Consider the following 22,136-nt stretch of genomic DNA (forward strand, 5'->3'; position numbering starts at 1 on the left):
ACTTCCTCAGCCACTGCTGCAGCCGCAGCAAAGCCACTTTGAGGTATTCACCCACAAAACCCCGGTGGGAGGCAATATCACTTGGTATCTGGACGAATGGCGGGGCATCACGTCAGATGCCTGGGCACTGGAGATAGTGACCCATTGTTACTGCCTTCCTTTTCATCAAAGGCCTCAAGATCATCCACTGGGAGGCAACTCTGTAAAAATTCCAGAGCTGCTCCTTTCATGTGCCAATCCATCTCAAGCACAGAAAGTACCTGAGGTTCGCAATTGGTGATTCTCATGATCAGTTTCGGGTTTTGCCATTTGGGCTAACCTCCGCCCGAGGGTTTTCACCAAACTGATGGCGGTGGTGGCAGAGAGTATCCAAAGAAGGGGGATTCAGGTCTACACTTATCTGGACGACTGGCTAATCAGGGCAAGTTCACCCAAACGAGCCCAGGAACATCTGGCTACATGACCTGCCACTTCTTACACAGATTGGGCTTCTCCCTCAATTACAAGAAGTCACAAATGATTCCAAGCCAAAAACTCCAATTCATCGGAGCAATCCTGGACACTTCCTCAGGGAAAGCCTTGCCTCCTGAGGGGAAAGCTCACTACGTTCTGCAGATGGTAACGAAGTTTCAAAATGCCCGACATCTTCCGGCATTCCACTTTCTAAGGTTGCTAGACTTCATGGCATCCTGCATTTTTCTGGTGCCAGAGGCCAGATTGAGGATGAGATCCCTTCAATGGGTCCTCAGGACTCAATGGTCCCGGTTTTCGGGGGAGATGTCAGATCTTTTGCAAGTCTCGAACAAAGTGACTCAAGATCTCCTATGGTGGGCTTGCAAGGAGAACATCCTCAAGGGGGAACCTTTTTGGCAACCATGGCTGGAGATAACGGTAGTGTCGAACGCCTCACTCACGGGGTGGGGAGCCCACACCAACGATCTGTCAATCAGCGGTTGTTGGTCTCCATCGGAGTCCAAACTACACATCACTAATTATAGAGTGTCAAAAGACACACAAGGAAGCTCAATTACCCCTCTTTTTGTCCACCTTGCAATTAGATCAGGGACAAGGAAAAAAGAATATTGATAAATTATCTAAATTATCGATATTCTTTTTTCCGTGTCCCTGATCTAATTTCTTGTGCGTCTTTTGACACTCTATAATTAGTCCCTACTCTAGCTCAATCCCCCTTCAACAAAAAATTGGGACTCGCCATCCTTTACGCCAAACTACACATCAACCTTTTGGAGCTGAGGGCAATCAGACAAGCGCTGAAGGCCTTTCTGCCCTCTGTACGGGGAAAAAGATTTCCTGATAACGACGGACCACACAGTGGTCATGTACTACCTTAACAAAAGAGGAGGCCTAGGATCACTCCCTCTGTGCAGAGAGGCAATGCAGCTCTGGTTCTGCGCAATGCAAGAAGGAATATCTCTATCGGCAGTTCACCTAGCCGGAGAACTGAACACGGCGGCGGACGCTCTGAGCAGGCAGAGCAGTCTCCCACGAATGGGAACTAGCACAGGAAGTCCTTCAAGAGATCTTCCCCCTTTGGGGAACCCCTCAAGTGGATCTGTTCACGACCGGTGCCAACGACGTGCGAACTGTACTGCTCAAGGGAATTTCCCCCAAGAGGAGCTCTAGGGGACGCATTAATAGTGGACTGGGTATTTCCACTCCTTTACGCGTTTCCTCCTGTCCCTGTGATTCCTCAAGTAATCAGGAGGTTGAGAAAGTTCATGAAAACCATGAGCCTGATTGCCCCGGATTGGGCCAGGAGGACGTGGTACCCGGACCTTCTGGACATGTCCATCTGCCCTCCAGTACGTCTTCCACAAAGAGAGGATCTTCTCTCGCAGGAGGAAGGTCTGGTTCTCCATCCAGAGGTCAAGACACTCAGCCTTCATGCATGGTTGCTGAGAGGCTGAGATATAAGGATTGGGAGCTCCTGGATGACGTAATGGAGACTTTGCTTTCGGCCAGAATGCCAGCAACAAAATCCCTGTATCGATGTCGTTGGAAAAAGTTCAGTAACTGGTGCAGGGATAAGAATGTGGATCCATTCCTTTGTAATACTCCAATCGTACTTTCTTTTCTCTTACACTTAGCCAATTTGGGGCTCCAAGTTGGTACTATAAAATGATATTTAGCAGTGCTGTCCATCTTTAAGCGCTCCTCGGAAGAGGCGTCCTATTTTAGAATGCCTTTAGTCATTCAATTCTTGAAAGGGCTGACAAATGTAAACCCCCCAACACCATTTCAGGTGCCCATCTGGGATTTGAATTTAGTCTAAAAATTTCTCATGTGTGCCCCTTTCGAACCTTTACATTCTTGCCCATTAAGATGTCTCACTCTTAAGACAATTCTGTTTCTGGCTATAACATCAGCCCACAGGGTAAGTGAGTTGCACGCACTCTTGTAAGCCTCCTCACACCATTTTCCATAGGGACAAGGTTATTCTAAAAGTCAAACCATCTTTCTTGCCTAAAATAGTTTGATTTTCATCTGTCACAAAAAATGGTCTTACCTTCCTTTTAACCTCCGCCTCACGCTAGTAAGGAAGAGGAAAGGTTGCATAGACTGGACCCAAAAAGGGCTCTCAGTTTCTACATTTCCAGATTGGCAAATCTTCGACAATGTGACCAACTATTTGTTGGGTATACTGAGCACAAATTGGGCCTTGCAGTATCAAAAAAACTCTATCCAGATGGATAATTCTAGCAATCTCTGAATGCTATAAATTGGCTGGGAAAGAGCCTCCAAATGGATTAAGGGCTCATTCAACCAGAGGAATGACTATTTGCAAAAGCTGTCCTTCATTCAGTCCATAATTAAACATTTCTAGTACTCGCACCTCCAAAATTAACACTGCTATGGGAGCCTATCTAAAGATTAGGAATACGTGCGAGGACACAATCCATTCGAAGAACAAGTTACTTACCAACGGTAACTTTCTTTCGATTGGATGTTCCTCCCACGTATTCCTCATCAACCCTCTCATCCTACCCCTCCGTACAGTTTACGCCAGTTGCACTCTAACTTTCTTAAGAGCCCGAGGACTTTAAATCTGATCAGCTGATGCGACCATGAACACCGTAAAAACAGAACTGAGGTAACGGGCGCTGCTCGAGCCCTTTATACAGCGGATGACGTCGATGCTCGACGGCGGCTCTCGAGAGACTTCGACTCTGTGGCCTCGAACACAGCGCCCTCTGGTGAAAAAATGTTTCCGAAGCAGCCGAGCTGGGATACGAATATCTAAATATGAGGAATACGTGGGAGGAACATCCATTCGAAAGAACGTTACAGTTGGTAAGTAACTTGTTCTTCTAATTTAATCCCCTTATCAGCCAGCAATTTTGCAACTTCTTCCCAATATTTTGCGATTTCCGGGCATGCCCAGAACATGTGCACCATCCCTGCATCCTCCTCCCCACATTTCGGCAATACTGTGCGGTCGCATTTGCGAACTTGGAAATTTTCTTGGGGGTCATGTATGCCCTGTGGGTGATAAATAGCTGAATCTGTTGTAATCTGACATTCCTCTAAACTTTCTTGTGGTACCTCTGTATCCTCACCCATAATCCATCACTGATGGCCTCTCCACCTTCCTCTTCCCAGTCTCGTTTTACCTGAACCACTTCTTTCCCAGCCCTGGATATCATTATTTCGTATGTTCTAGAGATCTCATGGCCACCATCCGACACTGCTTGAAACTTTTCTATTGAGACAACTGGTTGTTGGGTCAGCTCGATCTCCGACCATGTCTTTATCAATGTTATCAGCCTAGCATATGTGATCTGTTGTCCACTATGTAAGCCCGTTTCCTCTATCAATGTGCCAATTTCAATCCTTTCCCCCTCTTGCCATACATGACCCCCCCCCCACCGGTTTCCAATGTTCTCTAATGTTTTTCCTCAGTTGCTCATCCATGCCTTTCAGTGTTACTAAGGGGACCTGCGGAGAGCACGGCAGCGGGCACCACATCATTTTACAGGCTCTGACAGATTTTCCTTCCAAGGGCCAACAAAGCTGACCTCTTCCCTTCTGGAGGGTTGGCTAACTCGGATAGCCATTTAGCTACATATTGTAGCTGTCCAGCCAGGTAGTACACCTCAATGTTGGGCAGTCGAATCCCTGCTTGATCGTACGGGTGATGAAATTTCCACAGAGCTATCCTATTCCTAGAATTGTGCCAGATGAACCCCCTGCTTATGCTTTGCACTTTGGTGAAAAACCGTTTAGGTATCAAATATGGGACATTCGTGAAATTATGCAGTAGCCTGGGTAATACTATTATCTTAAGCAATGCTACCCTTCCCATCATGGTCAGAGGTAACCTTGCCCAGAATTCCATGCTGTGTTCGATCTTTCTGACTGCATTCTCCGTATTATTCTTGTGTTCCTCCTCCACTTCGTGATATATATCTACCTCTAGGTATCTAAAGGTGTCTATTGCTCACCCAATCCGCAACACTGGTAGCTTGTGTCGTGACACTCCCACTAGTTTCTGTAATGCTGGCGTCACCACAAAAAAAGGAGTTAAGTGTTGACCATGCCCCACATGGTGCCAAATTGCTCTACCACAAAATAACACACAGAAATATGAGTGACATCTGATAGGCACAAATAGTGAATGGAAACCTCTTAGTGAAGAAACTTGAATCAGGGTACTTAGTAGCCTGAAACGGTGCCAGATTATTCTCCAGATCCATGTGGATAAACAGTATTTTACATGGGGTTCTCTCCAAAAAACAGAATATTAATTTATTGTGCAAATATAATATTTTAAGACTCGCCTTAGTCTTCTGGCTTGTCAGCATAGATACAGCCATTCCCAGAGAGACTCAGACTCTCAACATCCTTGCGATAAAGGCATCCCTTATTGGAGACTTTTGCTAGTCTCTTTGGCTTGAATGTTGCCCTTCTCTGAGAATTTTACACAACCTCTTGGTGTCAGGATAAAAATCTTCTCTGGGTCAACCGTGCATCCCGTCACCTGTCTGCCTGAGAGTAGAGTTGACAGGCCTGATGAGGGACCCATCCTGACCAGCTAAGCAACCTGAATATCGTTTGGTGCAAGGTGAAGAATGACTGCACAAGAACGGGCGAGGTCCTCGCAGAAAACCCCCACAAAATTCTTCCCAAAGTCCCTACCAGAGTGCCCCTCACCCAGGATGTTAGGTAGACGAGCCCTGGACTATTCCCGAACTCCCTGTGAGAGCAACTAGTTACAAACTACCAAGTCCCAAAGTAACTAGGTATTCGGGAAGGGATGTCCCAGAAGACATCCTGTTCAGAGCTTCCAAAAACCCTAAGCTGATTCCAAATATCAGGTATTCAGATGGAGATATGCTATGTGAAAACCCAATCAGTTTGAGAGACCTTGTAAGCAATAGGTGCATTTCCTCAGAGGTTGAAAACCTAACTCATTGCAATAGCCTCCCTCCCCAGCATCAGTGCTTTTAAAGGTGAGAGCTCTTCTCTCCCCCTGAAGTGATTTTTCATAGGTGGGGACTTTACCAGACATTTTCAAACACCGGAAAACCACAAAATGAGCTTCTGTGCAGGGGAACAGCCAGGAGGCAAGACGGGAGTAGATTAGCAGACAGTGCACATGCACTGGAAACCAACTGAAAGAAAGCTAGAATGGTGTCAAGCCTTTTAAAGACCTCCTTCGCATGGCTTGGACTAGTCAGCCAAATTACCAGGCAATTAACAAATATTGCCTCAGCCAGTGGGAGGATGGCGAGGGCTTTAAATCTGAGGCTAATAAACAGACTGTCTCTTTTGGGTTGGGAGCTGGGGCGAGTAATTTGCTTAAACAGGAGATGATCCTAGCAGGGGATCCCCCTGTGCCCAGAAAAGGGGTGTGCTCCAATGAGAGGGAGAAGAGCCCTGTGAGCTCCAGAAGGTGTGCTCTAGAGAGGAGGGGGGGCTTTGGAGGAGAGGGGGGGGGTTCTCCAACAGAGGGGGGAGAGTTCCTTTGCCCTGAAAGAGGGGAATAGGCAACAGAAGGGGAATACTTTTGGGACACTTGTAAACTGGAGAAAGGCTGATCACTAGAAATCACGAAGCCCCAAGACCTTCCTTTCTGGAACTTTTTGTATGCCCTTTATTTTGCTGCCCTTACTATGTCATCCGGGGTCCAAGGACTGCATTTCACAAGAACCTTTGTTTCAGCCATCCTGAACCAATTTCTGTACAGTAGCCTTATTTTTTTATTTTGTTTAATAAAACCCTGTAAACACTGTATATTTGCATTGTTTTAAGTTCCTAAATTCTCAAGATTGTGTTGCATGGTGCACTTTACATGCTGTCGTTATACAAAGCCTACTCTTTTACGTGTGGAGATTAGTACCATGATGTTGATGAAATGGTTTGATAGCTTTGGCATCTCTTAATTGTGTTATGTTCTGGAGTTACAACCACTTTTCATATGAATTTGGGCAAAGATGAATTGCCATGTCTAACATTTACTTACAGATTTTTTATGTGTATTTTGGGAAAGGTTTAATTAAAATTAAAAAAATCTGAATAAAACCCTTTCAGCTTATTCTGGTGTTAGTAGTTGTGTTCGCTTGATCATGTGACGTTAGATACTCTTTGCTGTCATCAGGCGAATAGCAGTACTTCTCAGTTCACTCTTGACTTGGCTGGACAGATGCAGCCTTACACAGTCTTCCTATTATTTTGGCATTGTCCAGATAAATGCAGAACCGTTGGAAAGAACGATCAGCATCTCGCCAGCAGTGGTTTGCCGAATGGAATGAGGAATATTGCATGAGAGACTCTTCTCTAGGAGCCTCTCTGTCAGAATTTGACATCTGTTTTCTCAGCAGAATGCAGTTTGGTGGTGTTCCCTCGCACAAATCTTTCTCGTTCAGTGGGGGTTCTTCCTACTTGTACTCCACCACTTTTCAGGTGATCATTGCTCATTTCTTACTTTGAATCTGATTTATGCTTTGCTCTTATGACCATTCCTGTTCCTTATTCGATTGTCTAGGGGCCCCTTCTTTGGGAGAGAGCATGAATGGTCACAAATACCATGTCAGCTATTTTGGATTGGCATAGATGATTTGCAAATATCAAATATCTATGCTATGTTTGTTTTCGAGGGAATCCCTTTCCTTGGATCGTGTAGGATTACTTGGCTGAAGCACCTGCTACCAGGTATGGTCCTACTTTGGAGTCTGTTCTAAATTGTATAATTGAATGATTCGTCATATCCCCCCAATCAAATGTTTTGACATCTGTTTATTTTCAAAACTGGTTGGCTAAGCGAGGAATAAGAAAGAAGCTTTTACTGATCTCCTTTCGGAACATTTTCTTCATCTCCCACCTCATACTTTGCCCTCCAGGTGTCTTTTGTGTAATGAATTCCTTTAGGTTTTCCTCCTTTACACCTGTACTTTTCCTCTTTATGTACAGATTTCATGAATAATTCATGATTTAGAATGGTCCCTTCTTTTAGCCATTGTCTATAGTAGGATTAGCTTTTATAGGCTAGTGCATTTGTCTTTGACTTGGTCGTTTTATCAAAGGGGAACCATTTCATCATGTCCAGTTGTGATTTATTTTGGGAGTGTAGCAGATTTTCTGTTTCGGGGCTTCTCATGGCTGTGTAGTGCCATCATGGCAGTGCCAGGCAAATGTTATGCCATGCCTACTCAAGCCTAAATTGGCTTTGCCAAAGCGTTTTTTTTATGGACTTCGGCAATAAAAGTGATTTTTCTCAGCAGCATGAGGAAGGAATGTTACAACTTTTGACAAACTTGGAAGGAGGCTGGCACACGAGCTAGCTAGTAGGTTTACAGTTCTCGAATGCGAGGTAAAGGGACCTGCCAGGAGAGGAGTTCTGGCATCACATTTTAAGGTGCCACAGTGAGCAGCAAATGAGACTAGTGAATTGAAATAATACTCGTGCCTTTTCAGATTATTTTCATGTACATCTTCTCACTGACCTTCAAGCATTAGCTAAAAATAAACTGCATCTATCCCATCGTGTGCATTTAGTGCACTGCTGCAGTTTTGCACAATTAAGCACAGGACGTATAGACATACATTTTAAAATCGATGGTCAGCTGGCTATGAAACATGCCTACACAAAAGCTCAATCTGTTGGCATTGCCAATCTCCCCCTGATGTGTCCTGGCAAAAGCATGCTGGCTGTTCTTCAGAATATTGGTATAACCGAACTCTGCCACCCATTTCCTTTATTGGTAGATCCCATATATATTATCATTTTGTTTTGCCATATGGCGTGGAGCAGGATTTACCTGCTGCCAGTTGCGTTTCTGTTCTCTATCGCACTTTTTGTCAGTTGGGGCCTGCTCATCGGTGGGAGGTGCCCTCCTTCACTAACCTGTGTGCAATTTCTGCGACCTGTGTATTAGCAAGTACAAGTTTACCTGGGAGATTCCTATTCGAGTGCAGCGTCTTGTCTGAAGCTCTACTTCCTTTAGGGGGCCCTCAATTGATTGTGGTCTTTCTTTTTCATGGTGTTAAAGTAGTTCGGGAATTGGATTTCCTAAGGATAATAAGAGCAAGGGGCCCTCGTGTAAACTTACAATTTCTTGGTAGCATTCTTCGCTACACTCTTCCAACTTTTTCTTGTTGGGTCTCATGATCTCTCTCTCTTGCTTTTTCAATAACAAGCTATTTGTGATCCTGTTTGGTAAACGCTGGAGAAGGTTCTGGGGTAAAACTATCCATCTACTTCTGATGTTCTCAGAGGGAATACTTCTAAGGCCTGTCAATCTTAACTTGCTTGGTTGAGTGATGGCCAGTGCTGCAGAGAATGAGTCTGGTGGGATTCAGTGCATCAGCTTAATACATATATGCATCTATGTGCTTCTGTAGAGCTCTGATGATCGGATTGTGGATGCTGCTGCACCATATGGGTGTGACATATCTTCACATCACAGGTTGGGGTACCTCCTAAGTACTGCCTGTGCATTGCACTGACATCTCCCACTTGATATATAGTGCCCTACTCATACACACCCCACCATGCCAGTGTGTACTCCACCCACCCCAAACCATGTCCACTTGCATTCCACCCAACCATGCCCGCACCCCCAGAACCTGTGTTGGTGCACTGCCCCCACTTAGCACACTCGTTTCCTTTCAGCAGTGTCTACATCCACTCAAGACTATAGTTAATGTGTATTTCCTAGCAAATGCCTCTTTAGTTTATTGCATCCATTTGTAAAACTAATAGTTAACGTCTCTATCTGTGGTAGAAAAACAGCCACAATCTCTTTTCTATACACAATGCATACTTTCAGCTACTCGGAGGGCTTCTCTGATAGGACCTTTTTTCTTGACAACTGACCCTGAATTATGCCTGGTTGTTGTCTGCTTGGACATACCTCACTTTTGGATGGGCTATTTCCTCATTCTAAATGCAGGAAATATGTTTCGGGCACCCAAGGCTCCAGTATTTGAAGCTGCTGGGTTTGAACTTAGTCCTGCACGAATCTACAATTTCCAGTGTCCTTTCTTAGCATTTGGAAAGAAAAATTGCACATGTGAAAATCTTGCGACATGCAATTGTAACACATGCTGTTGCCAAGAAGGTTTCGTCCCATTCAGTGGGACATGTCTTTTGGAAAAGATTCCTGGAAGCTAGTGTAAGTGAGCAGTGGAAAATAATTATTCTTGGAAAATATTGTGCTCAGACTGACTTTCTTAGTTTAAAAAGATTAGCTTTCTCAGTGACTGCCAGACTAGAGCAGCCAAAGTGAAACATCTCTTCTCTCACCCCCTCCCCATCTTCTGCACATGCAAGCACATACAAACCCTTAGTCTGAAGGCCCAGCATACGTATGAGTGGTGGCCAGCACAGCCAGGGAAGGGTCTCACCGGCAGACCATCGGGGACGTCACTTCTGCACAGTACAATTCCCCCCCGTTTTTCTGCTCAGCAAAATTATTCCTGGTATTAGAAGCGAGTCCGAATGTAGCCTTTGCTGTTCAAATTGTTCTCATCAACCACAACAGAAACGCAATTGAGAGAACTGTTTCTTGAGAGGCCAGCCCATTCAACCCAGGCAATAGATGCCCAGCTGAGGTTTGGCTATGGCTGATGGTAATCCCGCCAGGCATGTCCTTTGTCATTTGAGAGTTGTGTATGAGCCCTCCCCCCAGTTAGCTGACTGTTCCAGCTCACATCTCTCCAATCCCCCTCCATCCCCCCAACGCAGCTGCAGGGTAAAAAAACAAACCTGTCATCAATATCTGTCTGTCTCAAAGTCCTATTTATGCGTGCTCGGTTTTTGGCTATAATCCTTTTCTGATAGTTTGCGAAAAATTAATAACGCTGGAAAGTGGCTGTTGAATAATGTGCGTAGGTAACCCCAGTGTCTGTTGGTGACTTTTCCTTGGGAGCAAATTGTAGGTAGACAAGTAGGGAGAAGTGTGCTCTGGAGAAGCATGTTTTTCTTATCTAAATGTTAAAGTAGTTGGTATGATCCCCGTCCTATCAGTGGTTTTAAAATTGGCATTGCTTGGTACTAGCAGCCCCACAACTCTTCATTACACTCAAAACCTGCGACCACACCACCTTGGCAAGCTGTAAGAGGATGAAACCAGAGAGAAGGCTCTTTGATTTGGCCCGCTTTGTTAATCTGAACTTTTCTGGAATCATTGAGGTCAAAAAGCATGTGCTGAACTGTAAGAAGCTGCACAATAGAACGTCTACCAATGCTGTGGTTCTGAAATGTCAAAGTCGGATCAACTTTGAATTTTCTAAATTGACTCGTTCTGGCTTAGCCCGATCATTAATAATAATAATAATTTATATACATAGTAGTTTCTAATGACTTATTGTTCAATGTTTCTTAAATTAGTTTTCTAATTTCTTCTTTTAGGACGACAACAGTGGTGACCGGTTCCTTTTTAGATGCCTTCCAGAAAATTGCTGATATGGCCATTAATACAAGAGGTATGAATTGTCAGTAATGCTCAGTAGTTGCCACCTACATTAGAAACTTTGCCAATCGCAATATGGCGATTTGTACAGATAAGCCTCCTTTTGCTAACTTTGACCTCTTGCTTCACTGTTCACCAACTTAAAAATATAGTGAATCCCCTCTGTCAATTAGCTGACGGCACATTGTGTGGATAGAGATCCCGCTGCTGATCGTGGAATTATTGTGCTATTGCCATTTCACTGACGTTTTCAGGCACATCGGTAAATTGCTATAATTTTGTATTTACTAAATTAAGAACCATTTACTGATACATTTCTTAAATGTTGCTTTCTATGGATTTGATTCTGTTTAAAAATACAGTTGGATGCATACACTCCACTTTCAAAAATAGAGATGACTCCTTGTGCCGGTCTTCAGTGCTCCGCACCTGTAGATGGAGCCTTCTGAGAGAGCGATCAAGCAATTCACGATCAACAGTCAATCGTGGCTGTCGTATTTTGTAATATTGAACTAGTGTTTTGGATTGTTCAAGCTTTTGGCAGAGATACTCGGAAAGTGCCCCTTTTAGTGTACTTCTAGGGATGAACATTCCAGGGATCGAAATTAAGGGGCTGATTCATGGAATTATTTGCTCCGAAAAGCAGGGATTTGTGCGGCATTCTGCCCGCAAATCCCCATTTGTTAAACGGGTATTTGAGGGCAGAATGGCGCACAAATCCGTTTTTCGGCGCAAATAATTCCATGAATCAGCCCCTAAGAGTTTATAAGCGGCTTGTAAGCTCAACACCTGGGTGTCCGGCAATAACCAGTGCACAGGAGCCATCATTGGAGAAAAAGGAGCTAGTATGTAGCGTTCTGCAAATCTAACTTCCACATATCATGCAAACTTAACATTTTTCCCATTATTCATAGGACCCCTTTATGCTTTAAATGTGCCCCAATGCTCAATTGTAGATCGTCCCAAATGCACAAAGTTAATATCACTTAAGTATGTTTGTTCAACATCAGTTGGTGTGTGGAGCCAAAAGTATCTCCTGGTAGATGTTGCTTTCAAATTAATCAGACACGTCAAAGCTACAAGCAGGAGCTAAATAGCTCCCAAGTCTCCTCATTTTCGAACCCTGCACTCCTATAGTGTTTTTGGCAGGAACTATGTTAATGATGTTTAAAAAAAAAAAGCTAAACTTGCCACAAAAAGGTTGGGTTCTTCATTAGCACTTTGCACGAGGTAGCTAGCGAATCCGTTCCCCCCCAGAGGTGGGCTGAAAGCCCCAGTATAAGCCTGCGTTTGGAGGTAGTTGGATGCTGATGTTGGGCTCTTCAAGCTTCTCAGCAATGTCAATGATTTTTTTATTTTTTATTTAACAAGCACGTGTTTAGCTCGACAGAATATATGCTGGGGTGCTAATAAGTTTTTTTTAATGTTGTATTAAATTGTTTTTAGCATATACATACCGTACACATAAAAGAAACAAAGAAAAGCAACACAATAAACAAAGGGAATAACCACAGAAAAAAGACAATGTATAGTAAACTGACAAATGTACACAATACGGCTGCGTCTTCCTTTACCGTTCTAAAGTCTGTGCCCTAATTATGAAAAACTATTCTGTTTTGTAGTCTGGACTTAAAACTATTAGGCAGAAACCTGTGCAGTTCCCTCTGGGACCACTGCAAAAGATTTAGGACTACAGGTGTTTGGCAGTAAACCCACTTGGTAGCAGTCTGTACCACAGATTCACTTGATAGCTGTGGCTGAGCAGTTAGACTTCCCTCAAGAAGAGTTAGGCAGTATACAGAGTATTCACAATAGGTCAAGAGAACACAATAGAACAAGTAAACACTGACCAGGGCTTGGTGTAAAAGAGATATAATTATTTATTTAAAACCACATCTAGAAAAACACACAGGCACGAATAGTAAGCAATTCAAAAACACGGTCACTAAAAGATATACACTCCCTTAAAAGAATATTAGACAAGTCTTAAGTAAAGCCCCACTTATTTTCAGACAGCGGTGAGCGCTTAACGTAGATGGCACTCTAATAATTTGTTTAAACAAGGGAGAGAAAAGCAGAGAATAAATTGAAACAGATCCCAACACTTTTTCACGAACACAACAAGAGAGGAAGGCAAAGTAACACAGTGAATTCAGAGTCAGTAGGCCGGATCCGCTTTAAGAGGATCAAAACGAATTGCGTCCAAGGTCATACGGTTGCAGTGCACAAAAGTCTTGTAACGGTTCAAAAAGGAGCTGGACCAAAGAAAGGGACCAGTTAGAGGGTCAAGGCGGCCAGCCCAGTCCAGAAGGTTAAGGGGTTATTATTACCTTGTAGCAATCTTTAGAAAGGGAGGCCTGGTGGACACGGTACCTTAAAGTGGTGAGAATACTCCAGCGGGGGCAGTTGTTCCTGGCAGCGGATGCAAGTCGGTGCTTCGTCCGGGGGAAGAGAGGATCTCGTCGAGGAGCAAGACAGGAGTCCGTTGCACTGCCAGGGAAGAAACCAGCCGCAGAGTTTCTCAGATAAAGGAGCGGTCCTTTAGTTCGCGGTCCAGTGGTAAGTGGCTATCCGGTTGCCGGGGTGCTTGGCACGGGCAATTCGACCACAGAACGGTCTGGGGTGCGAAGAGAAGAAGGTAAACTGGTTGTGCCCACCAGTCAGGGGAAGAAGCCTCTCCAGCCGGGAGATCTTCTCTGTCGTCGGGAAGTGGTGAGTCGGTTCCGCAGGGCTCCACCGGTGGTGTCGTCGTGGTAGGTCTGCTCAGCTTCTCCCTCATTGGATTCTCAGGTCCTGTGGCGACTTCTGAAGTTCCAGTCCCCAAAGCCCTGCTTTTATGCAGCACACCCCCATTCACTCAGCCTAGCTGCCAATCAAACATGCTAAGTGGTGAGCTGGCCGGCTCACCACTTGGGTCAATCACACAAGAGTGCGACTTGAGTTACCAAGGTAACTCAGTCCAGGGTGCCTAAATCCCCTCCCACACCCCATGTGGTACCCAGACAGAGTGGCACCACTTTTGGAGGCTTCTGTGGAGAAGCCCGCCGAAAAGTGGAACAAAGGGCTCGACTTGGGTTGGAGTCGCAGAAGAGAACACAAAACGCCATTTTAGAATCGAGTCCTGGCAAAAAATACCAACCGGCGAATTAATATTAAATAAACCGGCGGTATGTTCGAGGCTATGAGAATTAAATAATTAAAGTTGGTAGCCTCGAACAATGGGAAAATCCCATAGGGAAATATTTGCGGTCGAATATAAAAAGTAGTATCCACTGCCACCAGCCAAAACTCGATCAGGGGGGACGGAGACTTGCCCCCTCGACTAACATACCCCGGGGCAATTGAATTGCCCCGACCAGTATGTCCACAATATGATGGTTTGTACTGGTTTCTGTTAATAATTTGGGACTAGTAAAGCCAATGGTGACTTTACATGCCCTGGGAGACAGTAGTCAGTCCCAGGGTATGGAGTCTATGGTGGGGTGTCACTGACACCCCTGTGTTACTGCACAGAGGGTGCTGTGTAACACACATAGGAAAAACACATAAGACCCTATGGAGTAAAGGACCCCATAGCCCATAAAACACACAAACAGTCAAAGGAACACCATAAATCATGTCCAAGAGTGGGAGAAAAAGAGTCTCACTCTTGGCAGGAGAAAAAAACAAACTCCAGAAATCCGGCAAAGCTGCTGGGGGACTCACTAGGTTAGGAAATTCAGCCTAAAGAGAGAATTCTCCCTAACAAAAACCTCACGGCGCAGTATTCAAATAACCAATTCATCTAAAATGAATATTTTTTTTAACACATGTCAACTACAAACCAACAGTACTACTCAATTAAATGCGTTGTGCATGTTTGTGATATTTCTTCACCTAGTCTGTCTCACTGTTACATTCCACAGGGCTTTCTTAATGTATCACATCCCAGGTACCTAACCCTACTCTCATAAAAGCATTTCGTAATCTAAAAGAGTTTTAAAGAAACTCATAAAGAGTTTCACATTTCAAATGTATCTTATACATGTGCTTCTATTTTAAAGTGCCATGTGCATCATTCTAGCAAGTAGCTTGTCACCCTGATCTGTCAATCTTTCAAGAGCTACAAATATTTTCTTTGGGATTCTTACTAATGCGAGTAAAACAGAGGTGTTGGTAACAGTCATTAGTCTAATGCACAGATCCTTTGATGCGATTAACGATGTGGAGTGTACAAAAGTTGCCAATGTCAGAAGTCTGAAAGAAACAATGTCCGGACCAGGGGTGTTGCTAGTACTGGGAAAAACCCGGGGCTACGATAATGTTGGAACTGTTGGGACTGGGGGCTTGCTAGCCTTTTGGTTGTAGCTCCTGAGATTTTATCCGGGGCTACAACCAAAAGAACAGGGTCTATAGCCCCCTTAGCCCCACCCCCCCGCCCATCGCAACGCCTCTGGTCCGGACTAACACAACCATGGTGCAACGTTTCCTGAATGTCAGACTTACAAAGGCGACGCAAACGGAGCTCATATGGTATTCCATGTCTTGGTCCAATTACCTCTAATGTGGGCAAAAAGTTTAAACGAAATCTGAAATAGCAGTCTGTGCCCCTGAGTCGGACACTCGTGTGGGTACAATCTCCTTTCTGTTGTGGGAACATAATACTCTATTTCTATATAGTTTAAATCTTTTCAGATTTCTTAACCTTCATATACAAAGATATTTATTTCTTTGTTCTGCACCCTCCAGGATTGTAGGCTTAGGTGTAGCCGCACAACGCTTCTAGGCACTGATTTTGACAGGCCTAAAACTTGTTTCAAGATTTTTCCCTCCAGAGAATCTAAATATTTCCTAGTAGAGAAATTCACCAGCTCTGTGCCGTACAGCACCATGTAGGAAAACTTCAAACACAAAAACTCTTATCATGGGATCTAAGGAGAATGCGCATAGTCTACGGTTTATCACCTTCATTAAGGTTATACATGATGTAATCTTCTCTAACATGTTTTTATGATTTAATATCACCTTTTGCGACCAAATTACCACTCCAAATATTTTAATTGTTTTTTATTTGTTTACATTTCTAAAGTGCACAGAGCGGTCCTGGGGCATCGTGGCGCTGTAACAGCGGTGCTTACTTAGTTACATGGAAAAGAGACCGGAGCGCCCGTCTGTGGTTTTTGGTTACAGTGAACCTGATGCCAGACAGGTGAAGGTTATATTGACAATGAAACGGCAGCGTAGGCAGGGTTACAGGCTCAAAGGTTCAGGTACAAACAGAAGGCCAGAGATGGCATGAGACCTTCCCAAGGTTGGAATAGTTAGTGGGCAGTAAGTACTGGGGTGAGCTAGTTGAAAAGATCCGTTTTGAGAGATTTGCAGAACGCTAGGTGAGGGGTCTCATTTTGAAGGGTTGTGGGGAGGGCATTCCAGTGTTTGGGAACAAGGAAAGTGAAGCTGACGCCACCTGCTTTGCTCCTTTTGAAGGTGGGGATGTTAAGCTGATTGGAGTGATGTGACCTCTTGGGTCTGGAGGAGGCAGCTCTGATTACTTTTTCAGCAAGATAAGGCGGGCTGAGTGAGAGGCATTTATGGGTTACGGCTAGTGTCTTGAAGAGTATCCGTTCTTTGACCGAAAGCCAGTGAGCATCTTGTCTGGCGTGTGAGATGTGCTCCCTTTTGGGAATGCTGAGGACAACCCTAAGAGCATTTTTTTGTATGATTTATAGTCTGTAAGATTTTTGGACGACTTGCCAGCAAATAAGACGTTACAGTAGTCCAATTTGGCTCCAGCTATGGAGAGACAGTTAATGAGACCACTTCAGTAACTTTAGTCTTGTTTAGGTCCCATGCGTACCCTTTTCTCTTTCTTTAATACTCACTATCATTGTGTAGGAATTTAACGGGTTTATAACCTAGCTGTTCTCGCATAAGTAGGCTTCTACCTCGTTCAGAGTTTGCTGTAAACCTGCCGGAGTAAAATCTAATAACGTAAATACCTGCGTTCTGGGCTAAGCTTGATTGGTGAGTGAACCCCACCTTACCAATGATCAAGAAAAATAAACTATTTCAGTATTGTGTACTATATTGAGCTAGCCATCAATCCTCTGATACATATGGATGGTATTGCTAATCAAGAGTAAGGCTGAAATATAAAATCCCAGTGATTGCTTCCTACACGTAACATGTTACATCATATTAATAGATGTAAAGATAAAAAAAGGCAAATAAACCTTCATTTTAATTGATAAACCAGGCAACTTCAATAGGTAAAGGCAGATGCATATGGCCAATGCATTTTGGAGCCAACATGGTCTGTTGTCAGGGCAATGTCTGGCCTAGAAAAGGGCCAAGGTACCAAATACAGTGTCTCATATCTCCCGACCCAACACAAACAGCCTGACGTATTGGTAGACTGCCTGGCCTATGATGGCTTAAAAAATAAGTTGTGCATCAAAAAGCCCATAGATTTCTGTGTGCTTTTTTGTGCACAGCTGATTTTTACTATTGGAAAGCTCGACTGGTATCCCTGAGCCCCTAACCAAAGGCCTCACATTGCTTGGCCTGGCGGACCATTAATATCTAAGCTCGCCCTAGAACACGTACCTTGTACTGTGTCCGCCTTACAGATTTGCAGATGATGTGCAGCGTGAGCTCCATGTATAGGTGTAAATGCCGTAAGAGACCAGTTAGTTTAAGGTTTGGGAATTGCATGTTATATTTTTTTTTAGCTAATGTGTTTTGAGTAATTGTTGTTACAACTTCCGTGCGCCTTACCCCCTGCTCCTTTCGCGACATCCATTTAACGTGGTCGTTTTTGGAGAACGTTTTATTTCTCAAATTTTTAGAAATTCTAAAAACGCTCCTTACTTTGAAGTTGAAAGTACATTTCTCCTTCTCCTACAGTGATAGTCCATACGCCTAGACCAGTAAATTAAACTGCTACCTATGGTTCTATAAGGTGTGTAAAACATGTAGCCCACAAAGTAACAAAAATTGGGCCAGTCTGTAATAAAACGAAGTATACAGAAAGAACCACACATGTTTGGTTGCATGCTTCTTTTAGGTTTTTGGAGAACAGTTCTCAAAGCTTCCTTACAGAATGTTGAACTCTGGGTTTGAGGAATGTGTATCTGAAAATTGCTTTCCTCCAATAGGTTCCTCGTTAAACTAATGCAAGACTGGTCATAGGAACTAGGAAATGGGGTACGTTTTCGCAACATTAAAGCCACAGCGCTGGCCACCAAAACAATCTGTCTGTGATGCTGCCATCGGCTGAATGACATTGGTAAAATGCACCACTAGTTGCGCTCTGTTATCATTTATTGACCCTTTCTAATGTTACATAGAACAGGTCAGCAAATGATGACATACATATATGAAACGGCGCCATGATGGGGTTAATTCCCCTCCCCCTCTCACTTCAGCCTCATTTAGTATACATCTGAGAAATGAGCAGTTACAAGCAGTGGTGGAAATGGGGGGAAAATAATTGGTGGAGGATCCCACAAGCGTGGGGGCGGAGTTTGGGGGTGCTCGGGGAGGCGGAGTTTAGGGGGGCAGAGCTTGCAGTTGACCTCCAATCAAAGCAAATGTCCAAAATAATAGTTTAAACTGCGCTATTTCTTTAATGCTTCTTCTTTGCCAAACTATATATCAATTCCACTTTAAACCACTTCCATGGCACTAGTGAGGAATTACTTCACTATGCGGATAAGTTTTGACCAGTGTTGCTGAGTAAATATTATTTAAAATGCACAATTTTCATAACATTTTATTTTTTTTTAAAACTTCCCCATGGGTAATATTCAAACGGGGTGATTTCTGTTCGACATAAACGTTTTCTTTTACTTGAACCACACCCCACACAGCTCCTGCAGCTCCCCTCTGAAAGCAGTTGGGTGGTTGCATCATATGTGATAGTTTCAATGTTAATAGGGCTATTTATTTACACATGCAATGTTTGTCGGATACAGATATCCGACCAATATTGCATAAATAATCGGGGCCATGTATCTGACAAACATGCATAAATAAATAAAACGGGGTCGTGGCATAAATAAATAAAACAGGGTCGTGGCTGAGAACTGTAACTTCCCCTGGTGACCCCTTGCACGGGGTCACCAGAGGAAGTTAAGTTTGATACAGGTCACAGCTGCAGGAAAAGCAAAGTCCAGTTGTGTACACATAGGTGGGCTGAGCCAGCAGAGCTCTCATGGCAGCAGTGAGCTGTTCCGCCCCCCTATTCCGTGCCGTCGCAGGTACTTTCTTGTTTTGTTTTTTTCAGATTGTTCTTGTTCAAAATAATTTGGGTTTTGCAGTAGGCTGACTCTGGCCGGATCCTGAGATCCGGCTCCACATCTGGCGCCGGATCTTGGATCTGGCGAGAGCCGGCCCAATGGTAAGTGCTGGTTACAAGCTAATTAGCTAATATGTCCTCAATCTCATTTTCTTCTGCCTCCATGGTATGAATCTGAACTGATAACGTCGGGCGTAGGTCCTGTATCAATTCCACTTTGCTTTTGGGTTTTACCGATTTTTAACCCCTGTGTCCTAATTTTGCCTGCCATAGCTGCTCTAAACGGAGATCCTGTCTGCGGGTGCCTGGTCATCTACTGCCGAGGCTGCCCCCATTATCACAGCCTCGAATTCAAACTCCAAATCTGTTGTTAGTACTGTATTCATCATCTGTGACCTCCTCTGAGAAATTGCTGACCCGACTACACTCCCTTGTAATGTGTTCTAGTCTTCCCTTTCTAGGCTAGCACCTCCAACAAACCTCGTAGTCACTCATTCCCACTCTTAGCCAACCCATCTGATATCCTGCATACCCTATACAGCAGTGTAACCTGCCAGATCCCATCCACCTTGTTCAACATCCTCATGTTCCTGCATATCCCATTCCACTTTTCCGATTGCATTTCCCACCCTTACACGAGTCCACTCTGCCAATAGTTGGGATTGTCTTCAGTTTTTTCTCATTTTTACACGGGGCTCCCCCTGAACTACTCCTACACACCCCTTTAATGGGGAGAGAAAATATAATTCTCCTGGCTCCATTTTTCTTTTTTTTTATTCTTTTTTTTTACCGGCAGCATTCACCCGTCTGTGTAATGACATGCTGTGATAAAATCATACACAACATCCAGGTGTCTACATTTTCGACAGTGTAGTGCACATAAAACTGCATCTATCTCTGACAACTAGGCTATACAGAGGCAAGCCTATTGACCCAGAGCAGTTTTGCCTTCTCAATTGCCGAAGGCATCGGGCGATAACGAATTGTCAGGACTTGTCAAATACTCTGCAATACTCGTTGTCCACATAGGAAGTATTTAAAATCCACAATTCCATAAGCTCCTCAATGAATATCTGTCTTAAGCCCCCATACGCTCTACTGAGTTTGCCTTACCAACCACTATCTATGCTCACCTCTGATGCCGTGTTTACGGTTCATCTGGAATGTGTGCTCTAAAGCTCTCTGCTTTAATCTAGCAACTGTGTAAAATGCATGACGCACTAAACGTAACAGGAAAAAAATTCACTATTCCACCGGAGCGATTTCCTGAATATACCATGCACAAAACTGCCAATTCCAATTTCCTAAAAGTGAAGCATTTTGAAACTTTATAGGTGAATTGTGATGTATAAAATAAGATACACGTTGAAGCAAAATGGTTACATTCTAAATGCAGCACAAGAAGTTGGTGCAAATTGGCCTCAGCTAGTGAGACAACTTGTTCTTAGAGTGAGAAGCAGACACGTGTTCATGTAACGGGGCAGAGTGTGATGGGAACAATACAATTGAAATGTGAGCAACCAGCAATTGGCGGCAAACCCAGGGGTGGTCGTCCTGGAATCTGAGAGTACAGCAGTAATTAGATTAGTCTAGCGATGGGTATGTATTTGGAAAGAGGATGTCAAACTACTACCTCAAACTGAACCCCACAAAGACTGAATTTGCCCTCATTAGTCCCCATACTAAACAACTTGTGCAACAATGGCAGGATACCATCCAACCCTCACTCGCATCCCCTGGCTTCATTGTTAACCATAGCCTTTCCTTCCAAATCACAGCCAAAAAGGCTCAAACCGCATGTTTTACAGATCTCCGCACAAAATAAATCAAATCCTTTATCCCCTGCATGATTCCTGCACTGTAGTGCAAGCTCTCTTGATCTCACACGTGGGGGAAACTCACTCCTTACTGGGCTTCCAGGCGAGCACCTGCCCCCCCCACCCCTCCCTCAAAGGCAGCCCAACATGCTGCAGTCCAGCTCATTACAGGTGCTCGCAAATTTGACTGTATCTGCCGAATACTGTGCAAGCTGCGCTGGCTCCTCCTACCTGCCTGGATCATATTCAAAGCTGCCTGCATCACTTCTAAAGCAGTCTCAAACAGAACACCAACATACTTGGCGGCTAAACTCCACACCTCACATAGTAATACTATCAGAAAGTTGGGGTCTAAGCCAGCACGTAAAAAGCACTTGCAGGTAGTCCTCTTGCCACACCCAACTATCTTTCAAATCCCCCACCATCCTCCATTTAGGGAAACACTAAAAGGTCGCCCTTTCAATAATACCTGCTAGATGAAAAGTAAAGACCTTGCAACAGAACTGTGCCGCTGTATAAAATGCCCACCAAAATGCTGGCACCCTCCTGTTGTAAATATCTCTGCTGCTCTTGAGGTAGGTTCATGCAATAAGCAATACAATTATAAAAAAAATACAGGCTTCTTGAGTGTCAGCTGAATGCGGAGAAGCATGACACAATGTGCGACCAGCAGAATATCCTTATCTGGCACCAGCAAGCGCTGTCCTTAGTTGTGCAGTGTGGACACCCTTGCTGCAGGATATGTGCCAAACCGCTCCAGCTTAGAGAGGAAAATCTAAGAGAGCTCGGCAGTGGAGTGAAAGGCGTCTTTTTCTGTAGTGGGGCAGCACTTCTATTGCGACATCTGAAACAACGTAGATTGCGTTTGAAGGAGATGTTGCTTTTGCCACCAGCAGAGTGTAAGCGTCTTACTTAAAGTTGGCAGGAACTTTAAAACTACGGGGATTGGTACAGAGGTAGCAGAGAGTCCAGAATGGCCTCGTGTAAGCTGCCGTGCAGCGTTTCCCTTCTCTCAGGAGGCTTGCCCTGGGAGCATAAGCAGAGCCTGTCCGAGCATGGCGGTTGGGTGGGCTGGGAAATGGTGCAGCGCTTCACCAAGAGACGATA

At 44.2% G+C, this 22,136-nt stretch overlaps 1 protein-coding gene across 5 annotated transcripts in view; it reads left to right on the plus strand.

Moving 5' to 3' along the window:
* The window catches only part of LOC138581130 (protein MTSS 1-like), an 885,917-nt gene that overhangs the window by 247,042 nt on the left and 616,739 nt on the right, over window positions 1–22,136 (plus strand). For all 5 annotated transcript variants that reach the window (XM_069652219.1, XM_069652221.1, XM_069652222.1 and 2 more), the window contains exon 3: window positions 10,874–10,947. In XM_069652219.1, coding sequence (XP_069508320.1) covers window positions 10,874–10,947 — 74 coding nt within the window. The remainder of the gene's footprint in view (window positions 1–10,873; window positions 10,948–22,136) is intronic.

The sequence above is a fragment of the Ambystoma mexicanum genome, chromosome 3p (assembly GCF_040938575.1).
Source record: "Ambystoma mexicanum isolate Mex_15411 chromosome 3p, UKY_AmexF1_1, whole genome shotgun sequence".
Taxonomy (NCBI): domain Eukaryota; kingdom Metazoa; phylum Chordata; class Amphibia; order Caudata; family Ambystomatidae; genus Ambystoma; species Ambystoma mexicanum.